General features: G+C 47.4%; 2 protein-coding genes and 1 long non-coding RNA gene across 5 annotated transcripts in view; 1 reads left to right on the forward strand and 2 right to left on the reverse strand.

Annotated features, from left to right (window-relative positions):
• CRTC1 (CREB regulated transcription coactivator 1) overlaps positions 1–16,391 on the forward strand; it is a 43,037-nt gene extending 26,646 nt beyond the window's left edge. Inside the window, exons 8-14 of one of the 3 annotated variants that reach the window (XM_058858898.1) lie at positions 308–528; positions 4,298–4,434; positions 5,188–5,439; positions 7,329–7,430; positions 11,927–12,013; positions 13,604–13,784; positions 15,449–16,391. In XM_058858898.1, the coding sequence (XP_058714881.1) occupies positions 308–528; positions 4,298–4,434; positions 5,188–5,439; positions 7,329–7,430; positions 11,927–12,013; positions 13,604–13,784; positions 15,449–15,660 (1,192 nt within the window). In that variant the 3' untranslated portion in view covers positions 15,661–16,391. The remainder of the gene's footprint in view (positions 1–307; positions 529–4,297; positions 4,435–5,187; positions 5,440–7,328; positions 7,431–11,926; positions 12,014–13,603; positions 13,785–15,448) is intronic. The other 2 variants (XM_058858900.1, XM_058858901.1) reach the window with 2 other exon arrangements.
• Positions 7,441–11,933, reverse strand: LOC131589461 (basic salivary proline-rich protein 1-like). The gene is made up of 2 exons (XM_058859017.1): positions 11,393–11,933; positions 7,441–11,311 (listed from the first exon to the last, which is right to left on the reverse strand). The coding sequence occupies exons 1-2, from the start codon at positions 11,927–11,929 to the stop codon at positions 10,862–10,864; spliced, it is 987 nt and encodes a 328-aa protein (XP_058715000.1). The 5' UTR covers positions 11,930–11,933; the 3' UTR covers positions 7,441–10,861.
• On the reverse strand, positions 16,304–19,507 carry LOC131589475 (uncharacterized). The gene is made up of 2 exons (XR_009279752.1): positions 18,826–19,507; positions 16,304–18,786 (listed from the first exon to the last, which is right to left on the reverse strand). It is a non-coding gene; the product is annotated as an uncharacterized LOC131589475 (long non-coding RNA).
• Positions 19,508–20,862: the final 1,355 nt, after the last annotated feature.

The following is a 20,862-nucleotide window of genomic DNA, read 5'->3' on the forward strand; positions in this document are numbered from 1 at the left end:
TGTATATATATATGTATACATATATATATTATATATAATATATATATTATATAATATATGTATATATATGTATACATATATATAATATATATAATATATATTATATATTATATATATTATATATAATATATAATATATAATATATATATAATATATAATATATAATATATATATTATATATAATATATATGTATATATATATGTATACATACATATATATATAAAATATATATTATATCTAATATTATTTCAGCCTCTGTCCAGGCTGAAATCTTAATGAATTTTGGGTTTTTTCTCCTGAATTTAGCATCTTCCCATCAGCTGACCAGGAGAACACTACAGCCCTGATTCCTGCCACGCACAACACGGGCGGCTCCCTGCCAGACCTGACCAACATCCACTTCCCATCCCCTCTGCCCACGCCTCTGGATCCCGAGGAATCCACATTCCCAGCCCTGAGCAGCTCCAACAGCACCGGGAACCTCGCTGCCAACCTGACCCACCTGGGCATCAGCACTGCCAGCCAGGGTGAGCCCAGCTCCAGGGGGCTTGTGAGCCCAGAAATGGGGAGTTTGGGGTGAATTACAGCATCCCTGTCTGCAAAAAATGGGGAAATTTGGGGTGAATTACAGCATCCCTGTCTGAAAAAAAATGGGGAATTTGGGTTAAATTACAAGACAGGGGTCTGCAGAAAGTGGGAAATTTGGATTGAGTTACAGAATCCCTGTCTGCAGAAAATGGGGAAATTTGGGTTAAATTACAGCATCCCTGTCTGAAAAAAATGGGGAAATTTGGGTTAAATTACAGGATCCCTGTCTGCAGAAAATGGGCAATTTATATTTAATTACAGGATCCCTGTCTGCAGAAAATGGGGAATTTGGGTTAAATTACAGGATCCCTGTCTGCAGAAAATGGGGAATTTGGGGTGAATTACAGGATCCCTGTCTGCAGGAAATGGGGAATTTATATTTAATTACAGGATCCCTGTCTGCAGGAAATGGGGAATTTATATTTAATTACAGCATCCCTGTCTGAAAAAAATGGGGAATTTATATTTAATTACAGGATCCCTGTCTGCAGAAAATGGGAAATTTATATTTAATTACAGGATCCCTGTCTGCAGAAAATGGGCAATTTGGGGTGAATTACAGGATCCCTGTCTGCAGAAAATGGGAAATTTAATTATAGGATCCCTGTCTGCAGAAAATGGGGAATTTGGGTTAAATTACAGGATCCCTGTCTGCAGAAAATGGGGAATTTATATTTAATTACAGGATCCCTGTCAGCAGAAAATGGGAAATTTATATTTAATTACAGGATCCCTGTCTGCAGAAAATGGGAAATTTATATTTAATTACAGGATCCCTGTCTGCAGAAAATGGGGAATTTATATTTAATTACAGGATCCCTGTCTGCAGAAAATGGGGAATTTATATTTAATTACAGGATCCCTGTCTGCAGAAAATGGGGAATTTGTATTAAATTACAGGATCCCTGTCTGCAGAAAATGGGGAATTTATATTTAATTACAGGATCCCTGTCTGCAGAAAATGGGAAATTTGGGTTAAATTACAGGATCCCTGTCTGAAAAAAATGGGGAATTTGAATTTAGTTACAGCACCTTTTTCTCCAAAAAAATGGGGAATTTGTATTAAATTACGGGGTCCCTGTCTGCAGAAAATGGGAAATTTGGATTTAGTTACAGCACCTTTGTCTCCAAAAAATAAAAAATTTATATTTAGTTACAGCACCTTTTTCTCCAAAAAATGGGGAATTTGGATTTAGTTACAGGATCCCTGTCTGCAAAAAATGGGGAATTTGAATTTAGTTACAGGACCTTTTTCTCCAAAAAATGGGGAATTTATATTTAGTTACAGGACCTCTGTCTCTAAAAAATGGGGAATTTGTATTTAATTACAGGACCCCTGTCTCCAAAAAATAGAAAATTTGTATTTAATTACAGGAGCTTTGTCTCCAAAAAATGGGGAATTTGTGTTTAGTTACAGCACCTCTGTCTCGTGTTCTTAATGCTTTTTTTTGGGGATTTGTTTTGGGATCTTTTCTTATGTTTATTTTTTACTGTTTCTGTTTGTTTGTTTATTTATTTGTGAATGTTTTCCTCTTTCTCCTCTCTTGGAATTCCTCGTGCTGAACCCCAGCATCCCTTGTGTTATGGGAATATTTCCAGCAGCCCTTTCATTTCCATTCCTTTAGAACAGAATTATTTTTTTAATGTGAGGATCTTTTTGGAGTCTACTATAGATTAATATTTTAATTATTAATTGCTATTTTTAAAGTAATTTTGCTGATACTCAAATAATTATGAAGAGAGTTGATTTTTTTTTTTAATTTATTATCAGTGACAGTTGCAAGTCTGTTGATTCCTAGAATAGAAATGACAAGTTGTATCCAAAAATACAAATATATTTCCTGTGCTGGGCAGGATTCCCTTTCCCACTTCTCCTGGGTTGGGAAAAGGAAATGACTGTAATCAGGTTGTGGCTGAGCAGGTGAGTTTGGGAAGCAAGAAAAGGATTTAACCATTTAAAGGATTTCAGGCAGCGCTTTCTGCATCCTTGGAAGAGTTTTTTGCTCTCCAGAGTTTCAGGGGTGGGTTTAGAAATTAGGATTTAAGCCACCCCACATTTTTTTCCCCGTAATAAGCAAAGTAAATGATACAGATCCAACCTAGTGGGTCTGAAACTGCTTTGAAAACATTCCCTGATCTACCAAAAACAGAACAAATTCCAGATTTACTCCCTGATTTTATTCCAGCTTCTCTCTGGAGACAACCCCACACTTTGTCCATTGCCCCACTCAGCCTTTGGTGCTTTTCAAACCAATTTTCCCAAACTTTCGTCGCTGCTCAGAGGCTCCACTCAGCTTTTGGTGCTTTTCAAACCAATTTTCCCAAACTTTCGTCGCTGCTCAGAGGCTCCACTCAGCTTTTGGTGCTTTTCAAACCAATTTTCCCAAACTTTCCTCACTGCTCAGAGGCTCCACTCAGCTTTTGGTGCTTTTCAAACCAATTTTCCCAAACTTTCCTCACTGCTCAAGGGCCCCACTCAGCTTTTGGTGCTTTTCAAACCAATTTTCCCAAACTTTCCTCGCTGCTCAAAGGCCCCACTCAGCCTTTGGTGCTTTTCAAACCAATTTCCCCAAACTTTCCTTGCTGCTCAAGGGCCCCACTCAGCCTTTGGTGCTTTTCAAACCAATTTCCCCAAACTTTCCTTGCTGCTCAAGGGCCCCACTCAGCCTTTGGTGCTTTTCAAACCAATTTTCCCAAACTTTCCTCGCTGTTCAAGCCTCCCTGGATGCTCCTGGTCCTGCTGAGGAACATCCCAGTGCCCGGGGAGGGGAGCTGGGCAGGGCAGCAGTGCCTGGCCTGAGCCCCTTGTCCTGCTGCCTCCTTGGCAGCCTGGCCTTCCTGGCTCCCTGGCAGCTTTCCTGGCTCCCTGGCATCTTTCCTGGCTCCCTGGCAGCTTTCCTGCAAGCCCTGAGCCTCTGCCAGGAGCCAAGAGCTCCGGGCTCCTGTCAGTTGCTGCTCTCCGGCAGCTCCGGGCAGCAGCTCGCGCTGGCTCAGCCTCACATCCCTTCCCAGGGTGACTGGGTTCCTCTGGGGTGAAGCAGGAAAGAGGGGAGGTTGTGAACTCCCAGATTTTTGGCTTGATCTGAACTAAATGATAATATTTGGGTTGTTTGTGCTCGCCTCCCTGCTGGGTCGTGGCTCCTGGGAGTGTGGTGGACGTTTCCTGCCCCGGTGTGCCGTTAAAAATGGGGCTCTTCCTGCGTAACCAGTTCTGCTTCTGCTTTTTCCATTTAAGAGGTGTTTGCTTTTTCAATCCCTCAAGTGCCCTGTGATAAGCCTGGTTCCAGGATCTGTTATCTCATTCCCAGAGCGTGAGCCCAGACAAACAGAGCAGAACCTGCTTTTCCTGGGCTCGGCGAGTGCAGGTGTGCGAGCACGGTGCCTGTGGCTTCTGCAACTGCTGAGGCTGCTCTGCCCCTTCCAACTCCTCCTCCTGGCCACCAACCTGGCCAAGCCTGCCTGGCCTTGAGCCAGGACAACCCACAGGGCTCTTCCTCTCATCCTGATGCTCTTCAACCTGACAAAATTAATTACAAATCACCTAACGAGCTCCTGCCCCATCGGCCGAGGCGCATCCAGTGCTGTCCGCTCGGGCCGCTCTTTCTTCCCCGGTTTAGGGAATTATTTTGGGTACAAATGTCACAAATTTGTCACACAAATGTCACAAATGTTGCTGTGTCCCTGCTGAGGGTGGTTTGTTATTCCCAGCAGGGATGACGACGACGCCGGCCCCGTCCCAGCACCGCCAGCCCAGTGTCAGCCCCCTGTCCTTGGGCGCGGACTCACGGCGACCTCAGTCCCAGCAAATGTCCCCCACGCTGTCCCCACTCTCACCCATCACTCAGGTAGGAATTCCCACTTTTCTAATCACAGCTTCATTGTTTGAATCGGCTTAGGCTGGAAGTTTGGCTCAAAGAGCCGCAGGGATATTGGGAAGTTCCTTCCTGGGAGGGTGGGGATGGAATTCCCAGAGCAGCTGTGGTTTCCCCATCCCTGGAAGTGTCCAAGGCCAGGTTGGACTGGACTGGGATAGTAAAAAGTGTCCCTGTCCATGGGACAAGATGAGCTTTGGGGTCCTTTCCAACCCAAACCATTCCATGGTTCCATGAATTTCATCTCTTGTTCTGTAATTTCCTCCTTTAAAGGTGTTCCTTAATTCAGAGACTTCAAACAGGAGAGGTTTGTAGAGGGGACAGATTTTACTTTCTCTTTTCTAGAACTGTGATGAAAAGCATCTCTTAGACCACATTTTTTTTTTATGTTGTCCCAAAAGGAGCTGTGAAATTTGAAAACCATTACTCTAATTTGTGAGAGAAGCTCAGTTAACTTTTTTAATTGATTTTATTGTGGCTCTGTGACAGGTTGGTGATTTCTGACCTTGAGATTCAACTGGGCTTTCAAAGTATTGGTTTATACAGAATGGTTTGGGTTGGAGTGAACCTTCAACCTCATCCAACCCACCCCTACCAGGGACAGGAACATCTCAGAGCAGCTTCTTGACTCTCTGAGCCTTCAGGTGTGGTTTTTACAACACAAACTCCATTTTCACAGTGTGATTGATGAGGCCAGCGTGGCTGATCCCTCTCCTTCTCCTGCAGGCCGTGGCTATGGATGCATTGTCCCTGGAGCAGCAGCTCCCCCCGTACCCCTTTTTCACCCAGCCCAGCTCCCAGCAGCAGCAGCAGGCGCCGGTGGCCAGCTCCCTGCCCCAGACCCCCCCTCTGCTGCAGAGCTCGGGGCTGCAGAGGGGCCCCCAGCTGCCCCCTCTGTCCGTCACGGTACCTTCCACCATCCCCCAGTCACCTCCAGGGAGCCAGAGCCAGCCCTCCATGGGAATCGACATCAACTCGGTGAGTTTGGGAAGGGATTTCCTCGGGAAAAGCTGGGAAATGGGCTCGGACATCCCCAACATCACGAGAACCTTTAGGGAGGCTGCAGTGAACTTAAAAATAGTTTTGGTTGAATGCACCTTTAAGTGTTTTCTAGAGGAAAATCTGTGTTAAGTTTTGTTCCAGCTTAAATCTTATCAGCATTTACTGGGAGATTTTCAGGGGGTTCAGGTTCCCCTCAGCATATCATGATACAGACTGGGGCAACTCCCAGAGCCTTGAGAGAGAGTCCAACTACAACAACCATTTTCCAATAAAATCTGGGAAATTTATTTTCCAAAAGTTGTCGAGAACCAGGTATTTTCTGCAGTTTCACTACTTAGAACCCTTCTATTTCAAGGAATTTTAGAGCATGTATTCCAAAATGGGATTTGTGGCTGCCTCCAGAAGAATTGGAGCAAGGATTTATGGACAGATCCCTTTTCCTGCTTGTTTTAAGGTGGCCTGTTAGGAATTGTTGTGTCTCAGCAGCTGAAAATCCCAAATCAGCAGTCACAGGCCAGGAAAGAAGGGAAGTCCCAGCTCCCCCTGGCCCTGGAGGGTCCTGGGTGTCCCACCCGTGGTGTCCTGGCAGTGCTGTAGTGGCAGGAACGGCTTTGGCAACGAGAACAAATCAATTCTATCCATCTGCTCTCGGTTGTGGATGAAATTCTTAACAATTGGTGCTCCTTGAGAGCACCTGCTTCCTTTCCAGGATGGCAAGGGGAAAAGGGAAGGACAATCCAGCAGTGGAAAGAATCCCACCCCCCTCAAAATGTGTCCCTGTTTTGATTCTAATCCTCATGTAGCACCAGTACAGACAATTCTGATCTCATCCTTTGCTTTCTGTGTTGCTTTCCTCATCCTAAACCTCTTTATGACCTGAACTTTTAGGCTGCTGTGCTTATCTTCTAAAGCAACTCAAGTAATTCCTAAATAAACAGATTTAAAGCCACTTTATCAAAAAGCCTTTGGAGCTGTCACAGCCTCGCTGGCAACTTCTACACAGGTTTTGTAAAGCAGAATTGAAATTTATTTATAGTTTGGGTGGCTGCTGACAGGTTGTAAGTGGCAGTCCAGAGCAAAAGGGAAATTTCCTTGGGATTTACAGAATTTGGGGTCCAAAATTGCTGCAAATCTGATTAAATTCACTGGATTGCAGGTTCTCCTCAATCATCCCTTAATTTTTAATGGAAGTAAAATAAGAAGAGCTGGGCTACTCATTATGTTAATTAGTGCAGCATTATTTAAATACCATTAATATTATTAATATGTTCCAAACCAGGGATCTTTATAATGGGAAAAAAAAAATTAAATCTTTGAAAATAACTTCTCAAGACACCAGAGAAAAGTATAAAAATCCCAGCTACAAGCCTGCAGAAGGCAGTGTGAATTCCCTGAGGGTGCCTGCTCCGTGTCTGGGGGTGCAGTGGAGTTTGGGGCTGTGTTTGGAGCCCAGGTTTATCCTTCAGGTGTTGTCACCTGAGCTGTGCTGATACCACAGCTGGAGGCAGAGCAGGACCCCAGCGAGCACAGACGTGGGGCTGGCACTGCAGCTGAAGCCTGAATGACATTCTTTTTGAATTATTCCCAGCTTCCAAGACTTCTTTGCCCTAAATCCTTGGCTGACCTGATTTTTTTTTTTTTTTTAATATATTTTGAACCGAGCATAAGTGAGAACAGGCAGGAAACGCTCCCAGCTGTGCCTGTCCCTGCCCTGGGGCTCCCTGTTTGGGGACCTCATTCACATAATCCTGTCTTCCCACAGAGAAACTGAAGAGGATGGTTTCTCCCAGCTCCATCACTCCAGAAATGTGTATTTTGCAAGGCTCCCTCAATGGCACGGTGTTTAATTCTGTGTTGTTCTGTAGGCCTCACTCCAGCAGTACCGCAGTAATGCTGGCTCCCCAGCCAACCAGTCTCCCACCTCTCCTGTCTCCAATCAAGGCTTCTCTCCTGGCAGCTCCCCTCAAGTAAGGGACTCTGTGCTTCCACAGGCCTTGCTTCTCGTGTGTGTTTTGAGCTGGATTTCTCCATCACTGCCCCATAGCTGTCTCACTGTGACTCCCGTGTGTGCCTCATGCCTCACCGACGTCCCATCTCGGCCGCCCTCCATCCCCGCTCCCTCAGGGTGTCAGGAGCTGCTGAATTGCCTTTTTTAGTGAGCAGAGAATCGCAGGGTCAGGCTGCTGGTTGGACACTGGGCTGGTGTTTGTGTGGGGGGCAGAACCTTTTGAATGCCAGGATCCCAGGGGAGCTGATGGGAGTGAGGTTGGGAAGGGAAGAAAAGGGGAATTTTCAGTGCCTCCTGCAGCAGGGAAACTCCTGGAGCACTAAAAAAATTACACTAAACATCCCAAACTGATTTAGATCAGGACCTTTTTTATGTGAGAACATACCCAGTGAGAGAAAACACCAGAGAAAATGCTCTTAAAATGAGCAGCTTGTGGCTGGCAGGGAATGGGATCCCAGCACACTCCTTTGCATGCCAGCTGCTTTTCCTTGCTCTGCCTGTATCTCCTCACACATCCACATGTCCTGGATGGAAATCACAACTTGGGAGAGTGTGTGATCCTCTGAAGGGGGATTTTTTCCTGCCAGCAGCAAGAGATTAAAAACAGGCAAAATTTGAGGGTGCCCCAGTGTTCGAAAGTGCATTTTCAGTGCCTGATGCTGCTGAAAGAGCCTCAGCTGGCTGCTCTGGAGAATCCCACCTGGAGAAAAGAAATGCAGGGAATTCTTCCAGAGCATCACAAGAGTCTGAAAATCCATTTTCTGTTTCATCACTGAACGTTGAAGGCTGTAAGGAGGATCCTTTCTAAATAAGTGCTGCCCCTTCATGGTTGCCAGGCAGAAGCTGCAGGTCTCCTTCATTAGCCAGGTCATGGTAAGCTCAGCCCTGGATCCGAGTGGCAGGAATTGTCTGCATTTCCTTAACCCTGCCTTAATTGCTTCTTAACCTGTCTCTCTTCTGCCTGCTCCTGTGAGTTCTGCTGTGCTCTGTGTGCCTCCAAAAACCAGCACTGTCCCCTAGAGCAGAGCATGCTGCAAACTCTCAGCTCTCACTGGACAGCACGTCCAGTTCTGGGGTTGATGTTGATTTTTTTCCCTTTGATTTCTCAGTCACTCTGGTTTTGGTTTTGTCCCCACTGGTCAGTCCCAAGGGGCGGAGCACACACTGGGATATGATTTTTCATGATGGTTTTATCCTGTAAAAACTTCCTTAGGTTTTGTGCTGTTTCACAGGGACACAACTCTTGAGTGGAAAGCAGAGGATTTATTGATTCTGTTCTCTGTAGTTTGGACCCCTTAGATACCCACAGAATTCCTTAGTTTTACAGAATTCCTTAGTTCTACTAAATTAAAACTAATGATGGATTCGGTGCCTCCACCAAAAGCTGGTGGTGGTCACGAACATGAAACAAGGGGGGAAGAAAAATCAGTTTGGATGGGAAATTGGGGTTGGTCATGAAGATGGGGCAGCCCCAGGCAGCAGAATCCCTAAATCTGCCCAGAGTGAGGGCAGATCCCTTCCAAGAGCAGAATATTCCGTTGTGGAGCAGCCTGGCACTGGTGAGTGGGTGCAGTGACCGGGCAGCTGCCTCCACGTGCTCCTCTTCCTCCCGCAGATTTGAGTTTTCATCCTCAAGAGTGCCAAAGGACATTCCCTAAACCACAAACCCAGGCTTTGATTTGTGTCCCACATCCACCACAGGTTCTTCTCCATGCTCCCACTTCTCCCAGCCCCTCTGCTCCCGTGTCCCAGCCGTGTGTGTGTGTGTGTCCCACCAGTGCTCCCAGTCCCCGCAGCGATGGGAGAGCTCTGCCTGCCCCCACAGCTCTGTGTTTGCATGGCTTCCACCCCGGTGCCTCGGCTCTGCTGCCCTGCTCTCACCCCTCATTCCCGTTCCAGTCACACACAAACATTCCTGCTCTAGTGGCTCTGACCTGGAGAACCTGGTAGGTATTTTTAGATGGATCATCCCAGCCAGGGATTGGTGCTTTGGGGCTGTTTTTTCCTCACAGTCGCTCCGTGAAGATGCTCAGGTGACTCTCCAGCAGTTCTGGAGATGGTGTTTGCACAATGTTGTTCCTGGGGTTGTTAATAAATTATCCTAAGGCTCTGAAGTGTTGAAGGAATGACATTTCCAGTGGGAATTTTGGGTTTCCTGGGGGGAATTTCCATGTTTGCAGCTGTAGGAACCAGCACACTTCACAGGAGGGGCAAACCCAGGCTGGCTCGGGGTAGGAAGCTCTGACCTGGACTTGCACGAGCACATTCTGCTCTCCTGTTGATTATTTCTCGTGTTCCACAAAGTTTTTTGGGATGGGAACAGTGCTTGGTGAAACATAAAGATTTTAGGGATTATTCTCATTTTGGGAATTGTCCTTTAATCCCCAATCTGTGGAATGAAACCACAGGAGTTAAAGGTACCAAATACCTTGATCCTCTTTGGAGCCCTCAAGCAGCCATTGGATTTTAGTGATGCTTCCTGTCAAGGCTGTGCCATCCCAAAATTCAGATTTTCCTTGGAAATGGTTACAAACCATCAGTTGGACTGGATTTAAAAAACCCCAAATTTTTCTTTAAATGGCTTTAAGTGGTGCTTTGCTTTTCTCTTATCAGTACCCTATCAGTGGCTCTTGTGGTGTTTGATCCCTTGTGGTGTTTGATCCCTTTTTCCTGGGATCCAGCAGTGTTGATGACCAGGTGATAAATTGGAAAAGCGGCTCCAGTTCCAGCCCTTTCCCAGTTTTGGCTGCACATGGAGCAGGGATTGTTGGGTGGTCTGGCTGTGACGTGAATCCCAAATCTCCAAATCTCCAAGTGCATCCAAACCATCCCAGCTCGGAGCAGTTCTGGGATCAAACAGGATTTTGGAGGAGTTCCAGCCACGGGGTCTGGGCTTGGGAATTCCCCCCTTGATCCACGTTTATCCCAAACCATCCCCATCAAGTGACAGCCCAGGGATCTGGCTGGAAGTGGGGAGGTTTTTAATGAGTATATTGGTGCTTTTCCCTCATGGAAGGGGCAATTTAGGTGTTTTTTTTAATTATTTTTTAATGCAAGCTGGTTTTTTTGAGGATTTAAAATCCATGCCTGTTCAGACTCTTCCTAAGCTTTTCCTGAATTTCCCATGCTTAGGTTTTTAAGGAGGAAATTTGTAGCCTTCTGCTTTTGCCATGTGGATAAACCATGAACTGAATTTTGTTTTCCACGATTGAGACAACCCCTCCATGGAAATTTTATTTTATAGATGTTCTCTTTGTCAGTTAATGTTTGGGGTTTTTTTTCAGCTGGAATATCAGGATTTGGGAATTTTAAATCAGGAGTGAAGTAGCTGATTTTTATCTGGAATTTTTTATCAGGATTAAAACACAGACCTCAAATTCTTGGTCACCTTTAATTGACAAATGATGGAGAATTACTGAGGGAGCGGACAGTGATTAGGAAAGCTGAGGGATTCCTCCTGGAATTCTTCACTGAGATTTCCCCCAACCTTTCCTGCTCTGCAGCTCCCATGGAATTCCTTAAAAGAGGAATTTTGTCCCTGAGGCTGCAGATGCAGAGCCAGAACAGCTCCTCCCGCCTCAGTGTGGGGCTCCTTCCCCCCAAAACCCCCAAAACAAACGGGGATTGCACTTCTCGTGTCCCTAAATCCCGGATTTCCATCTTATCCCTGCTCTGGGAGAGACCTGTGGGGTTCTGTGGTGTCCCTGTGGATCCTGTGGGATCTTCACGGTCCTGAGGGATTCCCTCTGGGATCCTCTGGGTCTGGAGGAATTCCTGCCTGCTCCTTTTGGATCTCCTGGGCCCTGAGGGATCCCCTGGGCCCTCTGGGATTCCCTCCTGCTCCCTGTGGATCCTGTGGGATCCCTTGGGCCCTGTGGGATTCCCTCCTGCTCCCTGTGGATCCTGAGGGATCCCCTGTACCCTGTGGGGTCCCCTGGGCCCTGTGGGATCCCTTGGGCCCTGTGGAATTCCCAGGGCCCTGTGGATCCTGTGGGATTCCCTCCTGCTCCCTGTGGATCCTGAGGGATCCCCTGTACCCTGTGGGGTCCCCTGGGCCCTGTGGGATTCCCTCCTGCTCCCTCTGGGATCCTGTGGATCCCTCGGCCCCTGTGGGATCCTGTGGATCCTGAGGGATCCCCTGGGCCCTGTGGGATCCCCTGGGCCCTGTGGGATCCCCTGGGCCCTGTGGGATTCCCTCCTGCTCCCTGTGGGATCCTGTGGGATCCCCTGGGCCCTGTGGGATTCCCTCCTGCTCCCTCTGGGATCCTGTGGATCCTTTGGGATCCCCCGGGCCCTCAGAGGACTCGTGAGGGCCCCGTGAGGGCCCCGTGCGATTCCCGCCCGCTCCGTGCCGATTTCTCCGGAATTCCCGGATTTCTCTGGAATTCTCGGTGCCGGGAGAGCCGGGGGAGGAGTTGGGGATTTTGCACCATAAAGCCTCTGTTTTGTTTTCAGCATTCTTCCATGCTGGGCAGTGTTTTTGGGGACTCCTATTATGAGCAGCAGATGACAGCTAGGCAGGCTAATGCCCTCTCCCACCAGGTGAGCAAATTCATCTCGGGCCTGCCTCGGCCTCTCCCACATCAAATTAATTCCAATTAATTCCTGATTAATTTTCTGTCCCGTCCCCGTTTTGTCCATGTAGAGTTTTTCTTTTTTTTTTTGGTATTTTTTTGGTTTTTTTTTGTTTGTGTTACTAGCAGTTTCTTGTTTTGTTTAGTTTTCCCCTCCCCTCTCACTCTTTGTCCTCCCCTCATCCCAAGCAGGTGTTCGGCCAAAAAAATGGGAGATGGGTTTAAAAGATAAATAAAATAAAATATTACAATAAAGTATAACTAAATAATACATAAATAATAAATATAATAAATAATAATAAAATCAATCTATAAATAATATAATAATAAAATAAATATAATAATAAATTCAATAATAATAGTAATAATAATAAATTCAATAATAATAAATTCAATAAAATCAATACAATCAATACAATAAAATCACAAAGCTTATAAAAATTCCAGTAATGCCGGGAAGCGGTGAAAAGGAAATGTTAAAGCAGTGAAAATCACCTCGAAAAAAGGGAAAATAAGGAAGTTTTGGAGAGGAAAAATAGTGAGAATTTTAAAATGGAAGTCAGCTCTAAAAAGGGAAAAGTAATGGAAAGGAGTTTTTAAAATAATGGAAGATTTTAAAAATAATGAAAAGAAATTTTTTTAAATAATGGAAAATTATTTAAATATTTTTAAAGGAAAATATTTTAAAGGAAAAACAATGACATTTGAAAGAGGAAAAATACTGAAAAATCTTTAAGTAATGAAAATGCATTTTTAAAAGGAAAAATAATGAAAATATATTTTAAAATAATGAGAATCAGCTTTAAAAAATAAAAATGAAAAAAGAAAATTTTAAATAATGTTTTTTAAAAATGAAAATTTTATCAAGGAAAATTTTGAAATTAAATTTTAAAATGCAAACAAAAATTTTTAAAATAGTAAAAATAATTCTGACAAAATTTAAGATACCTAAAATTTTAAAAATGAAACGTCATGGAAATACATTGAAAAATTAAAAAATAAGTAAAATAATTAAAATAATTAAATGTTTCAATTAAATAGTTGAAATAATTAAAATAATTAAATATTTCCACATTTCTGGCTGGAGAAATTTGGATTGCAATCCTTCCAGTTGCAATTGAGAAGGATTCCCTTGTAGGTGGTGACAGGAATTTGGGAATAATCCATGGCTGGTTTTATTTGGGAATAATTGGAGCCTCCCTTGGTTTGGCCAACCAGGGCATGGATTAATTAAATGATGGAATGTTTAAAGCTGGGATGTGTCTTGGAGGGAATTCTGATGGGCAGAGACCTCAGGGCGAGCCTGAATTCCCTTTCTTTTCCTTTAAAACCTCCCTTTTCTTTTGTTCTCCCAATCCCCTCTCCCCAGTTTGGTTTGTGCCTCCCTCTTCCGAATTGGGCAGGGAATGTCCCCGGCAGCTCAGGGCCCAGAGCCCCTTTTTGAGCGAGGAAAGATGAATTTGTTTGCCTGTCTCTTGTCCTGTCCTGGAGCCGTGTCCTTGTCCCCGCTGTGGCTGCCCAGGGTTGGGGATTAACGCTGTCCCCGCTGTCCCTGCAGCTGGAGCAGTTCAACATGATCGAGAACGCCATCAGCTCCAACAGCCTCTACAGCCCCTGCTCCACCCTCAACTACTCCCAGGCTGCCATGATGGGACTGACGGGCAGCCACGGCAGCCTGCCGGACACGCAGCAGCTCAACTACTCCAGCCACGGCAACATCCCCAACATCATCCTGACAGGTGAGCCAGGGTCCCTCAGGGGGGTGTGGGCTGGGAAAGGGCTGGGGGAACTCTGGGGTTCTGCATCTGAGGCTGCTCCAGGGTCCCACATGGGGGTGTGGGCTGGGAAAGGGCTGGGGGAACTCTGGGGTTCTTCATCTGAGGCTGCTCCAGGGTCCCACACGGGGGTATGGGGTGGGGAAAGGGCTGGGGGAACTCTGGGGTTCTGCATCTGAGGCTGAGCCAGGGTCCCTCAGGGGGGTGTGGGCTGGGGAAAGGGCTGGGGGAACTCTGGGGTTCTGCATCTGAAGGTGTTGGAGTGTCCCAAACTGGGATACAGGGTGGGAAAAGGACTGAGAACACTCTGTGGTTCTTCATCTGAGGCTGCTCCAGGGTCCCTCACGGGGGTATGGGCTGGGAAAGGTCTGAGGAGACTCTGTGGTTCTGCATCTGAAGGTGTTGGAGTGTCCCAAACTGGGATACAGGGTGGGAAAAGGTCTGAGGAGACTGATTCTGTACCTGAGGCTGATCCAGGGTCCCTCATGGGGATATGGGCAGGAAAAGGTCTGAGAACACTCTGTGGTTCTGCATCTGAGGCTGCTCCAGGGTCCCACATGGGGATATGGGCAGGGAAAGGACTGGGGGGACTCTGTGGTTCTACATTTGAAGGTGCTTGGAGTGTCCCAAACTGGGATACAGGGTAGGAAAAGGACTGAGGGGACTCTGGTTCTGTACCTGAGGCTGCTCCAGGGTCCCACACAGGGATACGGGGCAGGAAAAGATCTGAGGGGATTGAGGAGACTCTGTGGTTGTGCATTTGAAGGTGTTGGAGTGTCCAAAGTTGGGATACAGGGTGGGAAAAGGTCTGAGGAGCAGCTGAGGGCAGTGCAGAGGAGACTGAGGGGACTGGGTGGGTTCTGCAGCTCCAATCTCTGCTCTGGGAGCAGGGACAGCAGCCAGGGAATGGCTGTGCCAGGGACTTGGCATGGAGATCAGGGAATTCTGCCCCTCAGAGAGCTCTGCCCAGGCTCCTCAGAGCTCCAGGAGTGTTTGGACAACACTCTGGGACAGAGGACAGGATTTTGGGGTGTCTCTGCAGGGCCAGGAGCTGCATCCATGATCCTTGTGATCCTCCCAGCTCAGGATATTTCACAATTCCGTGATCCCAGCTTGGGGTTTCTCTTGGGGATTGTTGAGGGCTTTGTTCCACCTGGGCTGTGTGTCCCAGTGCTCACCTGATCCCAGCACACAGGTGGAGCACCAGTTTTCCTATGGATTTATCCTGCCCCTGAATTCCCTGGATCCTCTGCTGCAGTGAGGAAAAGCTGTGGGAGCCAAACTCCTTCCTCTGCTCAGCCCAAGCTGGCCAGCAAAGGCTTGGAGTGTCACATATGGTGGCCAATCTGGTCACAGTGGGGCTTTGGAAACAATCCCTGCCCAGGGATGCTGTGGCTGCAGCCAGGAATGGTGGAAATTGAGGTTATTCCTCCTCGTGCTGAGAGAAAAGACTCAACTTAGACCCAACACGAATTTGGGGCTGTGCATGGTGGTTTGGAGACACTGTGAGGAATCTGAAATCTGAAGGAGGGTGGATGTTCCTCATCTGAGAGCTCCATAAGTGTTGCCAGTGATTTTGGGAGCTGTTTTCCTGCGTGTTTGACCCCCGTGTGTTCTGTTCCCTGCAGTGACAGGAGAATCCCCCCCCAGCTTATCAAAAGAACTGACCAGCTCCTTGGCAGGAGTGGGGGACGTCAGCTTCGACACGGATTCCCAGTTCCCTCTGGATGAACTCAAAATTGACCCTTTGACCTTGGATGGACTGCACATGCTCAACGACCCCGACATGGTCCTCACCGACCCCGCCACAGAGGACACGTTCCGGATGGACCGGCTGTGATCCGCCGGGATCTCCCGCGGGATCCATCCCGGAGGGTCCATCCCAGAGGGTCCATCCCGTCCCGGAGGATCCGTCCCATCGCGGAGGATCCGTCCCGGAGGGAGCAGCTGCTCCGTGTCCCCCTGTACAATGAGTAACCACAGCTTGTTGTTCTGAGCTTGCCGCGCTGCCGAGCCCCCGTCCCCGTGGCGCCCAGCGATGTCACCCCCCCGAGCCGCTCGTTGCCGTCCAGCAGTAAGGAGTTGTCCGGTTTTTCCCGGTTTTCCATCGGCCTTTTCCTCTGCAGAGCCCCCCTTTCCCCCAGCAGAGCTCCAGCAGGGCCCTGCCCGTGTCCCTGCGCTAGAGAAGGGCTGCGGGGTGAGGAGGGAAGGGCAGGAGATGCCGGCAAACACCGAAATCCGGCGCCGGAGGGGCCCGGCCCCCTCCTCTCTCCCGGATTGGGAAGTGAATCCCTGCATTGCCATCTTTCCCTGGAATTGTGACTCTGCTTTGTGACACTGTCATCCCTCCAGGTGCCGTGCTTGTCCCCAGGTGTGTCCCCAACCTCTTGTCCCTCCCTCCTGCCCCAGCCATCCCGGCAAAGCGGAGCCGCCGCCGGCCACCAATCCCAAAAATCCACTTTAAACACTATTTTTTTCCAAGCTTTTTATTATTTTTTTTGTTGTTTTGTTTTGTTTGTTTTTTTAAATATATATGTAATATATATCTATTTCTATATATGGCTACATATATAGAGAGCATTTCTGAGCACACATGAAAGTTCTATAATTCATTACTTGATTAGACAGAGGATCAGAACATCTTAAAGCAGCTAAAAAAAAAATAGAGACTAACCTGCATAATCCTAATTTTTACTTTGTGAGAGATTCCTGGGCAACAGGAAGGGCATTTCCATAGCAATGCCAGGCTAGTAGAATCATGATTTTTTAATTTTTTTATTCTTATTCATTACTTATTCTGTTACTTATTTATGATTTTATTTTTGGTCATTGTTGTTGTCATTTCTTTTTTTTTTTTTTTTATTTAAATATTTGGATATTAGGAAAGTAGCTCAACTACATACAGCCAATGGAAGCACTCTACATAATATTTGTACAGTACATTTTTTTTTGTGGTTTTACTCCAGAAATATATTATATATATTATATATGTAGGTATTTTTAAACTAACTGGAATTTTAAACAGATGTTAAGCAGGAATAAGGAAGCCTAAGGCAAGTTTAGATATTTTCCTTTGGAATAGGCAAAATAGGGTGGTTGGAACTTAAAAATTCCTTCATTCACCCGGGGGAAAAAAAAAAAAAATCTCTTGCTCCAGAATGACCAGGATCAAATCCTCCAAAATTCTGTTTAATTAAATGGAGAATTGATTATTTCTGGTGGTCCCTGTGCATGTTCTGTGCTGCAAATTAAAAAAATTCCCATCCAGATTGCCCAGGCTGGGAATTGGGGGTTTCACTCCCGCGGGATCGATGGCGATTCCCAGATTTCTGGGAATGGATGGATTTAAAGGGCACTGCTGGAGCATCCTCATTCCCCTGGGATCTGCACGGGGACAGCATCTCCCAGCACAGGAAAGGCAGGAATTAATCAGGAATGAGCAGCATTTGGAATCTCATTAACTAATTAACAGTGCAGCCCCCGAGGGCGAGCAGCCACATGGATCCCATTCCCTAAAATCCCCTCGGCTCCCAATTCCCAGCGGGAATTCAGCCCTTCCCAGCCTCCTGCACCGGCTGGATGTGGAAACCCAGCACTCCCAATCCCAAAACTTCTCCTGTGCTGGGAGTTCCCCACTATTAATGAGCCCCCCCCTGCAATTAACACCATCTCACTGCTCTCCTAATGAGTTATACCAAGTTTCTGTGTGCTTCCAGAAATCCCGGCCTGCCGTGCTGAGGTTCCTGCAGGGTCGGGATCTCCCCGATCCCGGGGTGTCCCCTCACCTTTCCGTGCCATTTGTTGACCATTTGCACTAAAAATGTGGAATTTCTTTTTTTTCTTGGTGTTTCCCTGTGTCTTTTTAATTTTATTTCATTTTTTTTTTATTTTAATTTGATCCCTCTCCACGCCCTTCAGAGGTTTCCCCGCATCTCTTGGGAATGTTTTGGGATTTATTTTTTTTTGGCAGGGTAGGACACGTTCATTCCTGGTGGCTGCTTGTTTCAGACCCCTCACACTTCTTCAGTTTAAGGAGGAGATAAAAGGCAGCTCAAACTGGAGGAAACCTGGCAAAAAAAACCAGGAGGAATTTGGGCCCAGGTGACTCAGAGCCCTTTGCTGAAGGTCCAGGGTGAGCCTGAAACTCTTCTCGTGTGGGAATTCCGTGTTTGTGTCCCTCTGGAACGGCTCCCGTGCATGTGGCAGTGCCTGTCCATCCCTCCGGGGCTGGCACTGCTCACGGGAGCCTCCTGCCCGCATTTTGAACTCCGTGTGGAAATAAGAGCTCTTTGTTTCTTGGACTTGTAAGTAGACCTTGAAAATGGCCTTAATTTCCAGCTGACACCCCCTGGATGCGGCTGTCGCAGTTTGGGACCCCCCAGCCCAGGGAGGTTTCATCCCTGGGCAGTGGGAATTGTCCTGCTGGGAATTCTGTGTGGGACAGGAGGGGCTGCTTCTCATCCCCCTGGAGATCCAGGGATTCCAGCAGCTCCTGCCTTTCCCTTCCCCCAGGGGAACCTTCCAGGTCCCCCCCTCTCCCTCCTTCAAATCCCATTTCTGTGGCATCAGGCCAGAGAAGAGCGTGGAGCGGATCCCGAGCGTTCCCAGAACAAATAATCTGCTTTTATTTCAAACAGAACAGCCCTGTGCTCATTTCAGTGCATGGGGGAGCAGAAAGGGAAAACCCAGAAAGCAGGAGAGGAGCGTTAATTGGTGTTGTTGATGAGTTTGGTGAAGCTGTGTCTGCAGGGGTGACTGTCCCACCCTCCCTCCCTCTGTGTGTTCCTCTCTCCACAAGGGCCCGAGCCGCAGTTCCCGGCTGTTGCATTTGCCAATGCATTGGGGCAGAGCAGGAATGAACCCCCGCTGCATCCCGGGCTGCAACTGCATCCTGCAGCAGCTGTGGGGAGATGGACAGGAGTGCTCTTCACTGCGGTGTGGGTCCTGCTGGGGGACCGGGACACACCTGTACACAGGGTGACACACATGTACACAGGTGACACACGTGTACACACGGTGACACACCTGTACACAGTGTCACACACATGTACACACGGTGACACACATGTACACACAGTGTCACACATGTACACACAGTGCCCCACATGTACACAGTGCCCCACACACACACACATTGCCCCACATGTACACACAGTGTCACACATGTACACACATTGCCCGACATGTACACACACACTGCCCCACACACCGTGCCCCACATGTACACACAGTGTCACACATGTACACACACTGCCCCACACACACACACTGCCCCACACACACACACTGCCCCACACACACACACTGCCCCACATGTACACACAGTGTCACACATGTACACACACTGCCCCACACACACACACACTGCCCCACATGTACACACAGTGCCCCACATGTACACACAGTGCCCCACACACACACACAGTGCCCCACACACTCACACTGCCCCACACACACACACACTGCCCCACACATTGCCCCACACACACACACACACATTGCCCCACATGTACACACATTGCCCCACACGTACACAGTGCCCCACACACACACACACTGCCCCACATGTACACACAGTGTCACACATGTACACACTGCCCTACACATAAACACACTGCCCCCCCCACACACATTGCCCCACATGTACACACAGTGTCACACATGTACACATTGCCCCACACACACACAGAGTGCCCCACACACCCTGCCCCACACACACACTGCCCCACATGTACACACAGTGCCCCATACACACACACACACTGCCCCACATGTACACACATTGCCCCACACACACACCCTGCCCTGGGTCCAGGCTCTGCCCCATTTTCAAGAGGGGGAAGCGTTTCCAGCAGGGGCTGTGCACTCCTTGGTTCCATGGAGCTCTCAGGGATTCTTTGATGAATTCACTTTTACGAGCGCTCCTGGCTGAGCCCCCAGCGCAGGGGGAGGCTGGGTTTGGTGGGCCTGGAGGTCTTTTCCAACCTTGATTGGGATTTTTCTTCTCCCACCTTGATTTGGCCGTTCTTTTCCAACCCCAATTTGGTGATTCTCTTCCAGACTTGATTCAGGTTCATTTCCAACCTTAATCCAGTGATTCTTTTCCAACCCTGCTTCGGCGGCTCTTTCCCAACCTCAATTCTGTGATTCCAAGAGCAAAAGCTGCCCTGAATTTATCTAAAAACAATTCACCTCAATTTCCCTCCAACACAAATCCTGGGTCCTAAAAACTCAGATTTCTGTCAAAACAACAATTCAGGCTTGAGCTGTTCCCTAAGGAAAGACCCTGGGAATCCCCTCTGGACACGAAGGAAGCAGGAAGGCCCCTCCTCTCCCCGCAGATCCCAACCTTGGCTGTTTTTTTTTCGGGAGAAACCCCAAAACCAGCGCGTTTATTCCTCGGAGCAACGCCCCCCCCGTCACTGTGATGGCAATGTGAAAGCGCAGGTAGCCTTTGTTACGTGTGTCTGTCCTTTTTAAAAAACAACCAGGAAAAAGGAAAAAAAAAAAAACCAAAACCCTAAAAAAAAAAAACAAACCCTCCCTCCCTCTTAGAATTAAACTTTGTAGTGTTCCTGTTCTTTGTATTTTGAGTTGCATCTTATTTATACGGCGCAGTGTAGGCATGGATTGCATGTCGGTTTTCTATGCGGGCACCACGACATTCTGACTGTGTATTATAAATCATTTTTACCTTTTTAAACAGGGAAAAAAAAAAAAACAAAACCTAAAAACAAAACAACAAAACAAACAAACAAACAAAAAAAATTAACGACAGCAACACAACAGAATCATTGTGTGGAATTTCTATACTGCAAAGCCAAACACTACATGGAGTCCTCTCTTGGTTTGTGTTATTTATTTTCCGAGGCGGTTGGGGCGGGCGGGGGGCGGGCGGAGCCGTGTGTGCGTTGCCTTATGTGGGCTTGACCAATTTTATCAAAATAAAGGCCTGAAGGGGTAAAATCCGCTGGCTCCTGTCTTCAGGGGGTGGAGGGTGGGATGGGGAGAGTGGGGGGAAAAGGGAGAGGATCCTGTGGGA

The sequence above is a fragment of the Poecile atricapillus genome, chromosome 28 (assembly GCF_030490865.1).
Source record: "Poecile atricapillus isolate bPoeAtr1 chromosome 28, bPoeAtr1.hap1, whole genome shotgun sequence".
NCBI classification, from domain to species: domain Eukaryota; kingdom Metazoa; phylum Chordata; class Aves; order Passeriformes; family Paridae; genus Poecile; species Poecile atricapillus.